Consider the following 18736-nt stretch of genomic DNA (forward strand, 5'->3'; position numbering starts at 1 on the left):
AAGTAAGTGGAAGGGGGAAATCGCTATTTAAGCCCGCTGTGTGTTTAACTTTATTAGAGAACATAAAAATTTGGTGTAAGATCCAAGTAATAATATATCCATTGATGTTAGATAGAAATTATTGTAGCTGCACAAAGTGTCTAAAAAAATTAGCCTTGTGACGTCATAAAAATGAGGGATTCTTAATATCTTTTTAGGGGGTTTTCTTTCCCACTTCTCCTCTCATCTCCCTCATTTTCATGACGTCACATGGCTGATTTTTAAGACACTTTGTCCAGCTACTAATTATATTATGCACTTTTAGAAAAAGAAAATTGTTTCATATTTTCTAAAAATGTATAAATTTTAGCCAACTGTCTTTCATTCTTTTTAAAAATGCTAGATTAGCCTTTGATTTCTAACATAATGTAAATTTTGATTTATATTTTTGACATAATATTTTTAAAATTGTCATGGACATTTAGAAATTAAGTATTTTTACCAAGGATATGAGTTAAGGTACATAAGTTGTGACTCTTTTTGACTGCAATTGAGTCAAACACGAACTAGAAGTTCATAAACTCGCTGTGCTATTTGTTAGCTGAAAAAAATGGTGTAATATTGTAAGCAACAATGTTTAAACTTTTCAACCAATACATTTGAAACATTTAATCTTCAGAAAAAAAGGCTTCGTTTGGTATAAATTAATTAGGGGTCTATTGATTTGTAATTCTTTGTCCTATCTATTAAATTCCACCCAAGTACAATTAATAACCTACCTTAAATATAAGCATGCAGATAGGTTTTGTCCATCTATTCAACCAGGGGACAACCCCCCCCCCCCTCCCTCCCTACATTTTAGTTTCTCAAAAAAATACAGTCTTTAGTCTCTGTGGAGGGATTAAAGCCTGCAATCCTTTATTGAAAAATACTTGACATAACTAAAAATAAGCTATATGTATTTATTTTGTTCAAAAAGAAATAAAATAGAGGGGGTTGAGTTTAGAGGTGCTTCACTATCAAAAAGAGGGATAATATGAGGGAGGAAGGAGACATTATGCAAAGTTTATACAATCTCATATTTATTTGCTATAAAACTTTGGGGACTTTTCATTAGAAATTGATCTGTAGTACATACTAACAGTGTTCAAACTTTTCCACCAAAAGCTTTATAGGCGGGATGCGTATGTACATCAGTTTATCGGCAATAGTCTTATCCCTCAAGATCCCTGAGCAACGTAAACTACTAGTATCATTATCATAATGACAATTTTGCAAGGGCAAAAACAACCTTTTTGCAAATTTTCCAAATTACCCGTTTAGAAAACTATGACATATGATAATAAGAATTATACATGATTTGTCCCTCATATAAAACTACTAATATTTGAAAATTAATAGCAATAAATAGATATAGAATAGAACAGTAAACTTTAATACAGTGTATATTCTTTTGTATTCATACTGATCAAGACGTAATCCTATTATATAAAGCAGTAAGAATTTTTCGTTTGATGCTTAAGATTTCAATATCGGGTTGGTTTTAGGCTATTTTTTCATATTAAAGCATAAAGATTTTAGGCTATTTTCCTCTATGAATAAAGAGAACCTAAATGCAGCAGCCGCTATTTACTTTATATTTTGTAGTTTTAAAAGAAGTTTTTTCTTTCTCTCTCTCTTTTTTCCACTCTTTCCCCTTTTTTCTTTCTCTCTCTATTTCAAAATGCTCTCGAATTTCATGTAAATTTTTTGCCAAGAAAAGCATTTAGTGACAATTTGAGACTTAGTTCCCAGTTATTATTGTAATTTATCATTAAATTTCTTCCATATGTCAAAATAGGGTAGCAGCAAAAAACATAATGTTCGACAAAAGTCAAAATCCTAAGTTCCATGTTTAACGTGGACGTATTTGGTGACCCAATAATTGCAATAATGTTGACTTTTTTCAATTTTAATGTCATCGACAAGTTGCTTCGCAAGATTATTTAACTCAAATTTAGTCCAAAATTAAGCATTTTTATAGTGCCAATAAAGAAATGACGTTATACTGGCATACTAATGGACAATTAAAATGTATACTGGCCTGGGCCATTTGCAATTTAGTCTGTTTATTGGCAATCATTGGTCATTTATATTGTATGACGTCAATTTTTAAATAGGCTTTATAAAGAGCTTAGCATTTTTCCTAAAAATATTTTTTTTATTTTATTTATTTACATTTTTTATACTTTTATCAAATAAAAGAAAATAAATAAGTTGAAAGAATAAAAAGAAGTTGTTTTGATGTATTATGCAAAATATTATTAGGTATGCCTTAATTTCCACATATTATCACATTTGCATAATGTTTTACCCTTATATAAAGTAACAGGATGTTTATATGTGAAGGATCTCGCTAACAGATGATCAGATATTGTTTACCTTAAAAATGTATTTTCTCATAAGTCCTGGGAAGGTTTATGCTTGTTTGGGGGAATGGTATCACCAACCCTCCAAAGTGAAATTGCCCATAGAAAAGATTACACCCCTTCCTAAAACCATGAATTTTTTTTCGCTTTTAAACTAAGATTGATCATAGAGTTGGGGGGGGGGGGAGGGGGGGTAGCCGCTAGTACTATTTGTATAAACACGCTATAGCTAATTATTGATAATAATAGAATGTGATTAAATAAAAGGGAAAGGGTAGTTTGTGCCATTAAAATAAAATGTGGTTCTGATGATTTGATGGCATAACTGGAATATATTATGAATACAAATTTTATGTTCCTTTCAATGTATTGCATTTTTTATATCAAATATTTATTTTTGTCGTAATTTTTTCATTGCAAATTTTTGCTTTCAAATAACAGAATTTTGTAAATAATAATTTTTGTTGTTGTCAAAGAATAAAGCAGTATTAACAAGAAATATTTCTGGGATTAAAAAAAGTAAAGAAAGGTAAGTCAGACAAACAGAAATTAACAATTATTGAGCGAATGTTATATTAAAGAAATAACGATAAATTTAGAAAATCTTTTTCCAGTATGGCTTTGCAACCGATTAATGTCTGCTGGATTAGAACCGGTTCCAGACAGAAAATCATGCATAGCATCGTATTACAGACAATTTTCTACGAATAGTAAAATAAAATCTTGAAATTGATACAATTTGTGTTATCCCACGGGGCTAACAAGACTTGTTTTTATCTTATAATATTTCATTTCATATCCGCGGAAAGCTGTCTATAATATTATTAAATCATAAAACTCTAAGCTTAATAAACCTAAGATAAAAAATAAAATATAAAGCAATGTTAAGTACATAAAAATTATAGTTTGACAAATAAAAAGAAAAATCTCAATACAATCGATATCAAGTGAAAATTTGGATGTACTGTGCTTCAAATTCTAATTGTTCAAAATTTAAGATTGGTCAGTAATTAATAATCGATTGAAGCATGTTTATTCACAATTTATGTATATCAGTGATCTTAAGGGATAGGAAAATGGATGATAATTGATGTACAAATACAATTCTGTTAGATATAATTATCCTTTCTAAAATTAAAAATTGTTGGTGAAAAAGTTTGGACACTGAAAGTTTGTACAACCAAATCAAGATTTAATAATCAAAGTTTTTAGCCATCCAATGAAAGTATGTGTTGATGAAACATTGAGGATCAGTGCAATTTACAGTCCTATGTTCCCTATCTCCCTGATTTCAATACATTTCTTATACCCCACATTTTGTTTTAGTTTAAGAGTGTGTTTTTTAGGTCCAAATCCCCAGCCATACCCTTTCCAAATAGCATAAAACCAACCCTGGAAAACTGTACAAAGGTACAGTCGTTTATGAAATCTTTTACATTTAAATCATTTACTTATCCTCTAACCATGAAAGAAAGAAAAAAAGACAAATTACACTGAACAATTATAAACGCTTCGTTCCTAAACATTTTTCAACATTGAAAGCATTTTTTTCTGTGTTTTGTTGGGTGTGCTTTCACTTACGCACGTTTAGCACTTCATAAAAACTTTCAAAATCGCACAAACTTTCTAATCGTTCTACTTTTCTTATGGGGTAAACGAGAAGGAGGGCGTAGTCGTTATTTTATCCCGATACAAGTTTCACTTTATTAGAGTACATGATAATCTGGTGTAAGATCCAGGTAATAATAAATCCATTGTTGTTATCATCATATAAAAATCAAGGATAGCAACATCCAAAATAACAGAAAGTCATACTTACTCCAATTATAGGCAAGTTTCGCTGATAACGAACTAGGCAAAAATTTACAAATCGCGAATTTAATACCGGTGTATTAAAACTCTTTATTTTTAAAATAAGAAGTCTAAGGGCTTATTTGTTTAAACTAATTTGCCAATTTAAATTCTATGTTTTACTTCATTTTAACTACTTTTGCATAATTAAGAATAAGATGATGTTTTCATTAAGTATTTAAAAATTTTAAATGCTCGCTTGTATTGTTTTAGATAATGTGATGTTTCTCAACTTCCGTAAAAGTGCAAAATATTTAGTAAACAATGGCCAAAAATAAATGTTTTTTTTAATGATATGAAGAATAAAATGTAAAGGAATAATTTGTGCTGTATTAATAATTAGCAAGGGATCTAAAGGGATGAGACAATGGCCGATAAAATCATGTACAATAATTATACACAAAAATATTCCTTCTATAGATTACAATGAACGGTTGACATGTTTGAACACCCAACTTAATGAAATAAACAATCATTAAAAGTCCCCAAAGTTTAAGCCAAAGAAAACATTAATATAAAAATTAGGAGACTAGAGTAATAAACATCCAAAGTCACCTCCCTCCCTGATTTATTGTTAATAACAATATGTGAAGGCGGAATTGATGTTTTACCGGGTAATGTAAGTGTTTTAATTTTTTGTGTGTATTTTCTTCATTTTTAACTACTTCATACGTGTGCAACGTTGCTTAATTGTTTTTTAGGTTCATTTGTTTACTTGGTCAGGCACGTGACATAAATCATATATCTATCCTCCCTTTTTATATAAAAGGCAGTAATTTTATCAATCCAACGCTTATGAATTAAAAAAATAAAAATAAATACTTTCAATAGGTTAGTTTAGGTTACTTTTAGTACTGGGTAGCCCTGGAAGGTTAAGACACCGCATACTTAGACCCCGCAGGGTAACAGCCCCTTGTTGGAGTTAGGCATAAGAATGAAAGACTACCTTCTTTTACTTCAAAAATAAGGAGGAGGGATTAGTTCTCAAGACTACATTTTTTGCTTCACCCAAATATTACAAAAATTATAACATTTATTTATCTAGCTTTTTCATTTAAACATTGCTTATTAATAGTGCGTTATTTCTTGTTTGCTTACACATTTGTAAAGGAATGAGTTTTGTTTTTCTGTTTCTCCATATGCAATTTATAATTTATGTATTTTTTCACAGTAAATTATTCAGTTGTTGACAAACAAGGACAATTAGGTTCATATGTAGAGCAGCAATAACAAGCCGCAAATCCTTCTTTACAATAAACCATTTTATCATTTCACTTTTTTGTTGCAATAAGTGATTTGGATAAGTGAGATACTGGGGAAAATTTGTAATCAATTAAGCTTGCTAATATGATATAATTTATTGGTCTGTTTGTTCATCCAGTAGGAGGGGAAGGTATTGGGCAAAGGGGGTAGGTGGGGGTTATCGTTATTTTAGAGTACAAGAAAATCTGGTGTAACATCAAAGTAATAATAAATCGATTGTTCCAAGTCAAAAAGACTGATGGACATGCAGACATATCTTATTTAAAGAGATGTTGCACTACTGAAAAAGAGTTGTGTTGAGAAATTTCTTTCAAGTGGAGTATATACTCATTACTTAGGAGCACTTCTTATATTTAAAACAGTTAGAGCAAAGTACTTCTGTAGGTTCATAATTAAGGAGCTACAATGGGCTGTTTGTTACTCTAATGTTTTCTTATTTGTTGGCTTAACAACTTTTGGGTCTTTGGTGAATTTAGATTGGTTGATTTATCAAGTTGAGTTTCAACCACTAATTTTAATCTACAGAAGGGGTAATTTTGTGTATCGTATTAGGGATATACATTAATTAACTGTCCATTGTTTTATTCCTTTAGATTCCAGGGAGCTACGATATACTTAAGAAATTCTAAATCAACTACTCTTGCTAAGTTAAGCAAGTAGCGTATTAGCAAGGAAAAATACTTTAATCATAAGCAGGCTTCACATGCTTAAAGAGGACTTCCATACAAAGATCCTTCCATAAAAGGGTTGATTGTCTGCTGAGGTAAACTTAAATAAACTGGGCATGCCAGGTCTTTAAAATTTAGAAGCTTGTTTATATTTGGTCTTAATGGATAAGACAATGGACGATAAATTAGTAACCTTTTATGTAATACAATAATTAATTGCAATAAAAATACCCAAGTTTTTGAGGCTAGAGTGTTCATGAAATGTTGGGTACCAGTATATTTTAGAGTCCAATGTCTTCTCCCTCCCGTTAAAATTTGCGCAACTTAGGTGTAAATTTGTTCTTGTAGTTTAATGCTTGTCAAGATTTTACTTGTCTGTTGACAAGAATGTTTGTTTATGAGACACAAAACCCAGGGCTATGAAGGGATAAGACAATGGCAGATAAATTGGTGTACATCCCCAATAATGATATACAAAATTACCCTTCTGTAGATTACAATTATTTGTTGAAACTTTTGGACACTTAACTTAATGACCCAACCAATTCAATTTCAATAAAAGTACTCTAAGTTGTTAAGTCTTATTATGAAACTTTGGGTGTAATAAACAGCCCAATGTCCCCTCCCTCCCTCCGCAAAACTAGAATAAGAAAAGCTTGCATACTATTCATATTGCTGGAATACAGGAATAGGGTAATGGGTGCATAATTATTCTCCCTCCCCATCCCCTCCAACACTCTATATTTCTAGCCTGTGACAGCTTAAAAATTGTGGGGGGAAGATAAATTTATCACTCATTGCTCTTTATTTCCCTATTAACCTTTCTTAAATATTTCTCTATTAACAAAGACATAATCTTCACTAATAGATTAGAATTTTGTTATTGTAATGGATATAAAATATACGTGTATATTGTGACAAGGGAAAAATGGCGTCAATTTAGGTTGCTAATATGGACATTACTTATTGGTTAGTTCGTTCATTTAGTAGAAGGGGAGAGGATGGGCTACAGAGGGTGGATGGGGGTGATCCGTTATTTTAGCAAGGTTTCACTTTATTAGAGTACATGATTATCTGGTGTAAGATCCAAGTGATAACAAATCCATTGTTAAAGCGTATCCATATATCCCTGATTTCTATTCAAATTTAAATAAACAAAATACTAAGCATTTTTACTGAAAATTTAAATTTCACAACTAGCTTTTTACAAAGAATTCACTTCACATTTCTATTTTATTCTAAAGATAGATAAGAAAACAGTTTAGGTAAAGAATAAGTATTTTGGTTTCTGCTGATTGCAGCCAAATTAATATGAAACAAGTTGATAATTAAACTTTATTTTAGCCAAAAAGGTAGGGAAACCTTTCTGACCCATTCTTAATTATAACAAACAAATCAAACTGAAACTCACCTTATTTACATAGTTCTCTGCAAGATGCTGGAAGACAGAGCCAACGTTTAGGTCATCCTTCACTGAGGTTCTGTACAGCCTCATACCAGCCTCTGCTGCTAGCCTCTCTGCCTCTAGTCTAAATAATATATATAGTTATCCCTCACAAAGGCTTAGAACAATCTCATAACACCTAACTGCCAGCATCTCTGCCTCTAGTCTAAATTACACATAATTATTCCTAACTGAGGCTACAAACAGTCTAATACCATACATATATTGTTGAAGACCGTCTATTCCTCTGGTCTAAATAATGTGTATGTAGATTCTTAAAACTATCAATGTTTGTCAAGGTTATTGAAACTTTTTATTGTGTCTATAAAAATGACGTCATACTGGCCAACCATTGGTCAATTAAAATCTATACTGTTCTGCCATTGGTAATTTAGTTTGTATATTGAACTATAATTGGTCATTTCTTTTGTATATCGTCCTTTTTTTTAGGCACTATAGACAGATTCAAGGTAATTAATTAGGAATTACCTAAATAGGTATAACGGATAACATTTGATATTTACCCTTTATAATTAGAGGATATTTTCAAAGAAATGACAGAAAATGAAACTACTTACTGGTCAATTTCTGATTGTGAGATGAGGTCAATTTTGTTTTGAACAAGAACCATGGGAATATCTCCACACTCGTCCTCAACCTGCAATATCAGACGTGTGAAATAATAATATTTGAACAAGAACCATGGGAATATCTCCACACTCGTCATCAACCTGCAATATCAGAGGTGTGAAATATTAATAATGTTTTGAACAAGAACCATGGGAATATCTCCACACTGGTCCTCAACCTGCAATGTCAGACGTGTTTACATGTTTACGTGTTTCATACATTTTACAATAATTCATTTTAAACCTAAAAGTCTGTGTTTCTGTTTGTTGGTTGGTCAGTCAATAATTCTCAATCTTATATTATAAATTGGTAAGCTAAATATCACGGAAAATTATGGTCCGAATTGGTTGTACTTGTCTGAGAAGCTTTTTAAATGTCATAGTGTGATATTAGACTTTTTTTCTGATCTCTTCGAAGCTCTCCCCAAGAGGTTATGGCAAAGATACTAATATTACTTACCTTTTTCTTCCATTTCTTGACAGCCAACAGGGACTCTCTGTCTGTAGTGGAGAAGGCAACCACACAAGCTTGAGCTCCTCTGAAAAGTAAAATATTGTTAGTTAGGAATAAATCGAGTAATGTTATAGCTAAAAAAAATATTAACTCATCCTTAAGTAGTTAGTTTTTTTTGAACTGATTGAATTTTTCTTTTTAAGTAGGCTTTACCTATGTCCTGGCAGTTTTAATCTTTTTAGATTTAAGCATTGCGATTTTAAGACCATTTTTATGCACTTGAATTTAAAGCCCCTAGATGCTAGTTTTATTTTATTTTTAAAACCTAAGAGGATTTTTTTTACAAAAATTCTTTATGAATGAATACGATAAAAGCACAACCAGCGACACCACATTAGTAATAACAATGGATGTAAAATATACGTGGATATCATGACAGTGGAAAAATTATCGTCAATTTAGGTTGCTAACATGAACACCATTGATTGGTTAGTTTGTTCGACCAGTAGAAGGAGAGGGGATCGGGTAAATGGAAGGATGGGGGTTCGTTATTTTAGCCAGCTACAAGTTTTATTTTATTAGAGAACATGATAATCTGGTGTAATATCCCAGTGATAATAAATCCATTGATATGACAATTGGTGATAAACACAGACATTGCATGATCAGCTTGTGTCTCTCAATCATTTCAAAGATTTTTGACAAAAGTTGTTATAATTCTTATTTAAAAGTAATAGAATGTCTTTGTGTATGTCTCTCTACCCTCCAAAAACAAGTATTTAGTATATGCCTCTAGGGTCATTATTGAAAGAGATTAACTTTCAAAAATGATTTCTCTTGAGAGAGGAGTTGTACCATTTATAAAATAAGTTAAAAACCTTCCCGGGAACAATAAAGAAGATAAACAAGTGCCATATCGGTTCAGCAAGTAGTAGGATCTTTCGGTAAAGACAGACCAGTATCCTGTTACTTTCTTAAATATCTATTTCCAGCCTAACGAAACTTAGTTTAATCTTATAATTTTTAATTTTAATATCCGCGGAAAGCTTTCTATAATACGATGCGATAAATAACTATTTGAATGCAAAGCATGTCGCAGTAAAACGCTGTATTTCTATTTAACAAACTTTGGTACTAATGTTGAATATATAAAAACTTTTTGGCAAATTTACTTTCTTTTTCGCACGTATATTATTTTAAATCTGCAATTTTTCTCTCTCACATGTCATTTAACAATTGTGTTTTGTAATTTGCGATATTTGTACATTGTGTACTTATAAACAGCTACTTGTAATCCAAGGGTTATGGAGATGAGCTTTGAAGAGATGAAAAAGTTCTTGTCCTAGTTGGTAGTTTATCCAAAGAAAAATTGTATTTTTCTATTGAGGGAGGGGACAAATGGCTGTTTATTACACTAGTCCCCAAAATTTTATAATAATATTTTCTTAATCATTGACCTAACAACTTTAGAGACTTTGGTAAATTTTGATAGGTTGCTTCATTAAGTTGAGTGTTAAACGTTTCTACACTAATTGAAATTTACAAAAGGGGTGATTTTGTGTATCATTAATACATTATTAAAGATATTGGACATCAATTAATCGGCCATTGTCTTGTCCCTTTAGATCCCTGATTTTCACTCTCATATGTATTGATTCATTAAGACTGGCGAAAATGTTAAAGGATCACAATTTACAAATGGAGTACAAATTTAGTAATTAAAGGTTAAGTCATTCGTTTGACTGCTTTTAAATTCTTTTCTATGGCGGTGACACAATTTTACTAGGTTCTTCAGTTTTCAAGTCTTTTTTGTGTTATTCTTAATTTTGACGAAGTATCTAAAATCTACGGATTGTAACTAGATTAATTTAATAATTTTTTTTAGTTCTTTTTGTCTAAACGGCAAAACGAAAACATTGTTATTTCTAACATTATCATTAGGAAGAGAGTAGACACAGGACTGTAAATCATATTGGTACCTAAAACCTGTCCCTTTTAAAGACTTTGATTAAATCTTGATTGGGTTGGTTGAAACTTTTCAACCAAAAGACTTTATCTACAGAATGGGGAATTTTTTAGCATATTGTAAAACTATCAAAATTGTCTGTTATTAAAGTCAACATTATAGCCAACTCATACTTTATGCTAAATGATCCTAAAGAACTTTCAAAGTTATATCAAAATAACAGTAAAGTTGATATAATATAGACACAAGAGCCACGTTCTTTGTTTAAATCTTTATATGTCCTGCATTATCAAATTTTTATTGAAATATACAACCATACAGTTTTCTTAAACGGAAAGACAAAAAAAAATATTTTTGGAAAACATTTTACAACAGTAAAGCAAAGTCCAATTTTCTACTGTAATCTAAGACATCAAATGACACTAGAGCCCGTTTCCAAAAGGAAGTGGGCGCGAAGTCTGTTTCTAAAATTCACAAACAAACAAATAAGGAAGGAATTCATACAAATCAACCAAACAAAACTTACATTACTATATAAAATATACCTATGAGACAACGAATGAGAGATTGTGCTAAAAAACCAGAATAATGTACAGTTAAATATTCCAAAGGATATAGAATACATGGATATTGTCCGAGATTCTCGCATACTCTGATAAAATATTTCTCTTATCTGGCTAAAATAACGATACATCCCAGACCTCTATCCCCTCCAATGACCATGGAGTAATGAATTGACCAATATATGAGGACTTTATTAGCAACTTAAATTGACGACAATTTTCCATTGTCACAATATCCATGTATTTTTTTATCCATTAATATTATCTACCTATTTGACTATTTTAGATTCAGAAATCAGGTAGAATGAAGGAACACTGCAAATGTCATTTGTGGTGTTAAAAATGTCATTACCAATCACAGATATTGTTTATTTCATGGTGATACACTAACTTTAAATCAATATTTCATGGGAATTCTTATCCAGAAAGAACAATTCGGTCCATAAGTTGCATAGGAATAAAAAGCTAAGACTACTTAGATATCTCAATATATATACTGCGTAGAAACTGAAGAGGTTAAAATGCATAGATACTGTAGAGCAAAGAATGCGTAGACTTTGTAGATACTGTACAATCAGGATTGTGCAATTACTGCATAATACTCTAGACTGCGTAGATACTGTATAGGTTAGATTTCACAGACACTGTTTTTAATAAATTGAGTCGATACTGCAGAGTCTAAACATGTAAATAATGTATAAGAGTCTAGACTGCGTAGATACTGTATATATTCTAGACCATGTAGTTACTGTATAATATTCTAGACTGCGTAGATACTGTAGAATATAGACTGTGTAGATACTGTAGAATATAGACTGTGTAGATACTGTAGAATATAGACTGTGTAGATACTCCAATATCTAGACTATGTAAATACTGTAGACTTATGACTGTGTAGTACTGTAGAGTTTAGATTGTGTAATTCTGTAGAGTCTAGATACTGTACATTCAATACTGTATAGATACTGTAAAGTCTAAACTGTGTATATACAGTAGGATATCTCATAACTGTAGAGATAATAATACATAGACTGCCTAATTACTGTTGAGACTACTTATTTACAGTGTAGTTTAAGTGAGAATAAGACGGAAGGACATATAGACGTACGGACATACCATAATTGTAAACCATGGGAAATATTCTTAAAAATTCATAATAAATAATTGATTTATATGTGGTTTTAAGAATTTATTATATATTTCATACATTTTAATGCTTCTTAATGGTAAATAAATCATATACAGAAAATTGTGGATTTTTTCCAGAAGGGGATGATATCTTATTAAAAAAAAAATAAAGTCAGAAAACGATCAATTGATCATTATAGCACAGTACTTTTTTAACTAACTAACAGAATAATTTTGCTCAGGGAGGGAGGGGACATTGGGCTGTTTATTACACTAGTACCCAAAGTTTTTTTTATAACGTTTTCTTATTCGTTGACTTAACAACTTTGGGGACTTTTGCTAAAAGTTGATTGGTTGGTTCGTTAATTAAAACCAATTGTTATCTACAGAAAGGGTAATTTTGAGTATTATCAATGGGGATCTACAACAATTTATCAGCCATTATCTTATCCATATAGATCTTTGAGTTTTGCTACTAAAACAAAAATATTTTATTTGTTATCTTTAAAATTAAAGAAATAAACATTGAAAATACAGTAAACAGTTCTTTTGAAAATTTAAACAAACAACTTTTTATCTAATATAAAATCGTATTGCGACCTATAGAATGTGTAGAATGCCGCTGGTTATGTTTATGACTTTGCACAATCAGTTTTTTTTTCTGGATAGGGGCTCAAAAATGCCGCGATTATAATTGTATAAAATCTAAGGATATTCTAAAGCATTTACTTTATTAAGAACCAGAGGCTACGTCCCTAGAGGCCTATAGGGGAAGGGTAGAGAAAGGGGGAGGGAGAATAAAACGATAAAATGAACTTAAAGAAGCTACATTGTAAAGGAGAACCATATCAGTTTAGCGGTCAGCGTGATTCTTCGGTACACACTGATAGACATCCTGTTATTTTAATGTAAGACGAAAATTATTAAAAAGTTTCTAAAGGTCTATATTACTATTAAAAAATATACTTAATCATTGATACTTTGTAGATAGCTGTTTTTAGAAGTAATGTTTCATGATGGACTTAATGTTGACGTTATTATTAGACAATTCAGCCTTTAATTAAGCATGTTGATAACATGTCAGTGTTGATCACTTCTATAAATTGCCATGTAAATAGTCGACAAAAAAGGAAAAATACCAACAAATGTTAAACCTATGGCCGGGTACTTTCTATCATAATAATTTTATTAAGCAATGTAGCCTAACAACTTTTTGCGCTTTCCATTGTCACTTTGTTAGTTAGATAGGAGTGAAGATACTCTATAATATTTATTTCCAGTATGGCTTCGAAACTGATTAATATCCGCATGATTATAACCAGTTCTCCGTCATACTGAACAAATCATGCATAGCATCGTATTCCAGACAATAATCCACTTTAATTAAACAGCACTGGGGCTTTTATTTTTTCATGTTACATCCGAAGAAAGCTGTCTATACGATGGGATAAATAACTATTATTGGATCATCTGTTAAGAAATCAATACAAGTATTAACGTCTATAGTATCATTATATGCCTGTTCTATGTCAGCTACGCCAATTTTTTTAAAAATCTATAATTATGTTCTGATGTCCGTGTTCCAATAGAAATTTCTCATCCTTGTTATTGCTGCGCTGCTTAAAGGTAATAATTGTCCTTGTCTGCCTTATGATTATTCAATTCTAAATTTAAAAAAAAAATATGTTAAGTATGACAGAAAAGGATTGGTTACATATTAACCATTAGTTATCAGGTAAATAAAATTAATGGTTATAAAGTTATAAATTTTTAAGCAAAATAATGATAGAACTCGTTTTTAAAACTTTAGGTACCAGTTTAATTAACAGTCCAGCCTCCCCCTTTCCCTATGTGAAGAATTGTCTTCTATGGTATTTTTTAACATTATGAATTACTAATAGACATTTATATCTACCACTGAAAATTAAAGAAAATTACAAAATGTTAGAAAAATAATGGATTAATAACAATAAAGATATTAGATATTTTATTATGCCATCACGAATTAGGTTATTTTTTTATGGAATTTCGTAACAGTGCAATAAAAGTAAGCAAAAGAAATGATGACTTATTAAGTAAGAATACAGGGATAGGACAATGAAGGTTAAGTTAATCTTCCCCCTAATCCTTAAATGTAAAAATTCTGCATTTTATACTTGAAAAATTTAAGGAAAAGAGCAAATTCATTTTTAAAATATTTTTTTTCCTTTCCTTCCTGGCCTACTCGTTTCCTTTCAATCTCTCTCCCTTTCTTTTTGCTCTCTCTCCCTTTCTTTTTGCTCTCTCTCTCTCTCTCTCTCTCTCTCTCTCTCTCTCTCTCTCTCTCTCTCTCTCTCTCTCTCTCTCTCTCTCTCTCTCTCTCTCTCTCTCTCTCTCTCTCTCTCTAATAACTTTTTGCTACCCCGTGTTATTCCTTATTTGGTGATAGGCACAAGACACGCTCAAGATTAGAGCGGTGTAATTTTAATAGAAAGGGGCGATTCTAACATCATTATAATTTTTGGAAAAAGTAATTAGGGCAAGTCGATTTTATCAAAATTTATCTTTGACTGAAAAATTGTTAAAAAGGATCAGAGGCTTTGATTATTTTTGATATCATGATATGCTACCAAACATTCTACCAAATATGTAGACATTCAACTGTCTGTCTGTCTTTCCACATCTAAGATTCCTATAAAGCTTCCCAATGGTCCTGTCTTATTTATTTTTACCTATTAATGTTTGGAATATTCTAGAAAGTAAACTTTTTCCCTATGACTCTTTGTTGGATAGAAGTTATATAATATTTGAAATTCAAAAGCTAGGCAACAGCTACAATAATTTAACTAAAAGTTCATGAGTAGCCAAAGTGTAGGTAGAGGGCCAGGGTCAAGTAGGCCCATTTACTTGCAGTAGAAAAAATATTGGTAAGGATCAAATGCAGTTTGTTTATATTTTACCATGCTCAAAAAAAGCCTTTTAAAACAAGATCAGATTTAAAACTTTTGCTAGTTAACAGTTTCACTTTTAAATTAAGCCTAATTGAGCCATGATTAAAGTTTTCCACTTTGACTGCCTAAAGTATGGATGCAATTAGAATATTAATGTGCAATAAATCAGCAGAAAACAAAGTAGTTTAAATAATTTTTACCCTTGAATAGAACAATTAGAATAAGAAATCTTTATGAAATCAAATGCTTTAGGTATCATGATTGGCTAGTTAAAACAAAGATGTTTTACAAATTTTTAAATAAATAAATTAAGGTCACTAACTGCTCTTGATCCCAACAAAGTATAGATGCAATCAAATAATTCAGATATCATGTGCATGCATTTATGTAAATGGTAGTGCCTTTAAATGCAAAAATTGACAAAATGAAACAGAGATTAGGTTGATATTTTTGCGATTATAGACAAAGATAAATAGTCCTGATAACAAATAAACAAGCAAGTATTTTATCAGATAATTCTGATAAATTAAAGATTTTACCTGTATATTTTATCCTTAGGTATGATTTTATTTTTTTTGTCAACATACTAACTGTATATTTGTTGTTTGGAATTTTGATCAGAATGATCCATAATGTTAAAATCAATGGATTAGTTTTATGCTATTTTTATAGCATTGAATATAGAGCCCCTAGATGTTAGGGTCACAACCACTGGTAAAGGGAATAAAGTAATAGACCGTAAGTAGTCACCTTGATTGGCAAATTATGAAAAAAACACAGATAATTATAAATTTTATGATACATTTCTCTGTTTCACTGCAGTTAGTTTTGTGGTGCAGAAAACTCAGAGATATGCATTTTAAAACAAACATAAAGATAATAAAAAGCTAAGTAGCTTTACTTTGGATATGATATCACACATTTTATATGATATAGTTTTTATCATGCAAGAGGTTCCACCGCTAGCTTTTTGTAGCATTGCTTCTTAAAGTATTTTGGTTATTATTAGCAAAAATTAATAAATCAAAACTATCTTGTGTCAAACCAATAATCATTAATGAGACTAAATGTTTGTGGTTTTTTTTTGTATCAAATTGATAAAGTTTTGTTACTTTTCTTTTTTTAAAGATTGAGGCAAAGTAAATAGAGACTGTCTTTTATATATATTGTCTTTTCAATACAAGATTATTAAATAAATAAATAAAGAAGAAATGTTAAAAATTCGATGCACCCTATATCTAATTCCAAATATTGACGACATTGGTAAAATATTTTGAAATTTGACTGCAGCTAATTTTCTCAAGTTGTACTCAGGGATACAGAGAAAGAACAACTATTGAGAAATTTATCTCCCCACTCTCTGTATGTTAAATTTTCCAGGGAGGGAGGGGACAATGAGCTGTTTATTACACTAGTCCACAATGTTTTACAATAATGTTTTCTAATTCGTTGGCTAAACAACGTTGGGGACTTTATTTGAATTTTTATGGGTTGGTTCAATAAGTTAGGTGTCTAAACGTTTCACCAACTAATTGTAATCTAATTGTGGATGTATTTAAATTTACTCCAGTAGATCTCTATAAATTCTCCTTTTATTAGTTTGATAATTTGGGGACATAGAAGTGAGAATTGTATTATGTGTTATACTTTGTATTATAGATTGTCCTATCACTGACTCCATGCTTTAAACAAGAACGTGAAATGGTGCGTAGCCGCGGGCAAAGTATATCAGAAATTGATAGAGGGAGGGGAGGTAGGGGAGAGGGAAAGTGATTTGGTGTGTCCTCACTTCTGCAAATTGTATCACAAATTCTAATCACTAACAGCAGAACTTATTACAACAACACAAACTGTCACTTTTCTATTCAATGAAAAGTCCATTGTTATATCTTTTCCCGTATGGCTTCGAAACCGATAATATCCGCTAGATTAGAACCGGTTCTTAACTATAAAGAAAAATCATGTAAAGCATCGATTTACAAACAATTACCACGAATATTAAAAAAATATAGAAAATATATTTTTAGACCGGGTCTTCGCCCTCTTGGGTATAACAGAACTGGTTTAAATCTTATAATTTTTCATTCTAATACCCACGGAAATCTGTCTATAATACGACGCGTTTTTGTTTCGAATATGAAAGAGGATATGCGAATACGCTGATATGATAGAAGCGGTTATGATAAGACACCAAGTGTTATCGCAGACATAAGCCGATGATGATAGCAGGATATAACGCGACAGATTTGGACTTTTCATTTCAAGTAGCGCAGCTACTTTATAATTGTGTCCATATGCCATCCGTTCTATGGTACGTAATAAGGAGTAAGTTATCTTTGCAATTAGAGGGTTCTGATATAATTTCATATTAAGTTATTCATATATAAAAATGAAATCTAAATTATTGACATTACGAACGACAAAAAAGGTTTTTGTGAGATTTTTTAGTGAGCTGATTAAAAGTTCAAAGGATACTTGACTCTAATTCTTATGTGAATGAAATAAAATATAAAAAAACGAGACCAATTTTATGCATAAGTAGTGCCGCAAAAATAAACATTAATATTTTAAATGAAAGAACAGTAGAAAGAAATATGTTTGAAACAAAGATTGTCCTATTATCCGAAAAAGTAGTACGGTTTAAAGTCCAGTAATGTTTTGTATTCTTAAATTTTTGTCTTTAATTATTACAAAATAAAATCATTTTTCAAACAGTTGTTGTCAATAAATCACTGAATATGATATGACGGAAAATCCTATTAATAATTGAAATTTACAAAAACAGAGACGTCTTTTACTAACGACATTTTATGTGAAAACTAAATGATTAATTATTATTTAGTACAGGAAATGATTTCTAGCGCACAACAATTAGACCAATTTAACCAGACTCAATAAAACAAATAACAATAACGTGTACGGTCATAACACATAAAGATGAAATAAAATCACATGTATATGAATATCCTATTTTATAAAGTTGTAAGATTTTTTGTCTGAAACTCAAGATTTCAATAACAACTGAACTAATTGACTTCAATTATCTTTTAAATAAAGCTTAACATAGTTCCGGAGAATTTATTTAGGTCTTGATAGTTTTAAAAATCAGGAAAGAAGTGGCAATAGTTCATAAACTCGAACTGTTATTCGTTGACTAAAAAAATACTGGATCTTGATAAGGTTGTATTAAACAACAGTGTGCAAGATTTCCTACAATTTATTTAAATTTACATTAGGGCTAATTTTGTTTATCATAATTTGGAGATACATCTATTTGTCTCCAATGTCTTATTCCTTAATTTCACTTAATAGTGAATATAATTTTGAATTATAATGGGCTCTACTCTTCAGGGAATATACCTACTGGTCCTGTGGTGGTTTTAAGATATTTTCTTGGGGGGTGGGACACCCCTAACCCCCCCAAAAACAAAAAAAATCCCCCCCTTATTTTTT

The 18736-nt window shown here is 30.7% G+C and overlaps 1 protein-coding gene across 1 annotated transcript in view; it reads right to left on the reverse strand.

The window, feature by feature from the left end:
• The window catches only part of LOC145322191 (ras-related protein Rab-23-like), a 202336-nt gene that overhangs the window by 15110 nt on the left and 168490 nt on the right, over positions 1 to 18736 (reverse strand). The window contains exons 5-7 of the mRNA XM_080164032.1: positions 8703 to 8781; positions 8192 to 8271; positions 7581 to 7698 (exon numbers count right to left, since the gene is read on the reverse strand). Of these exons, the coding sequence (XP_080020158.1) occupies positions 7581 to 7698; positions 8192 to 8271; positions 8703 to 8781 (277 nt within the window). The remainder of the gene's footprint in view (positions 1 to 7580; positions 7699 to 8191; positions 8272 to 8702; positions 8782 to 18736) is intronic.

The sequence above is a fragment of the Acartia tonsa genome, chromosome 6 (genome assembly GCF_053477335.1).
Source record: "Acartia tonsa isolate MP-2025a chromosome 6, ASM5347733v1, whole genome shotgun sequence".
Lineage (NCBI taxonomy): Eukaryota > Metazoa > Arthropoda > Copepoda > Calanoida > Acartiidae > Acartia > Acartia tonsa.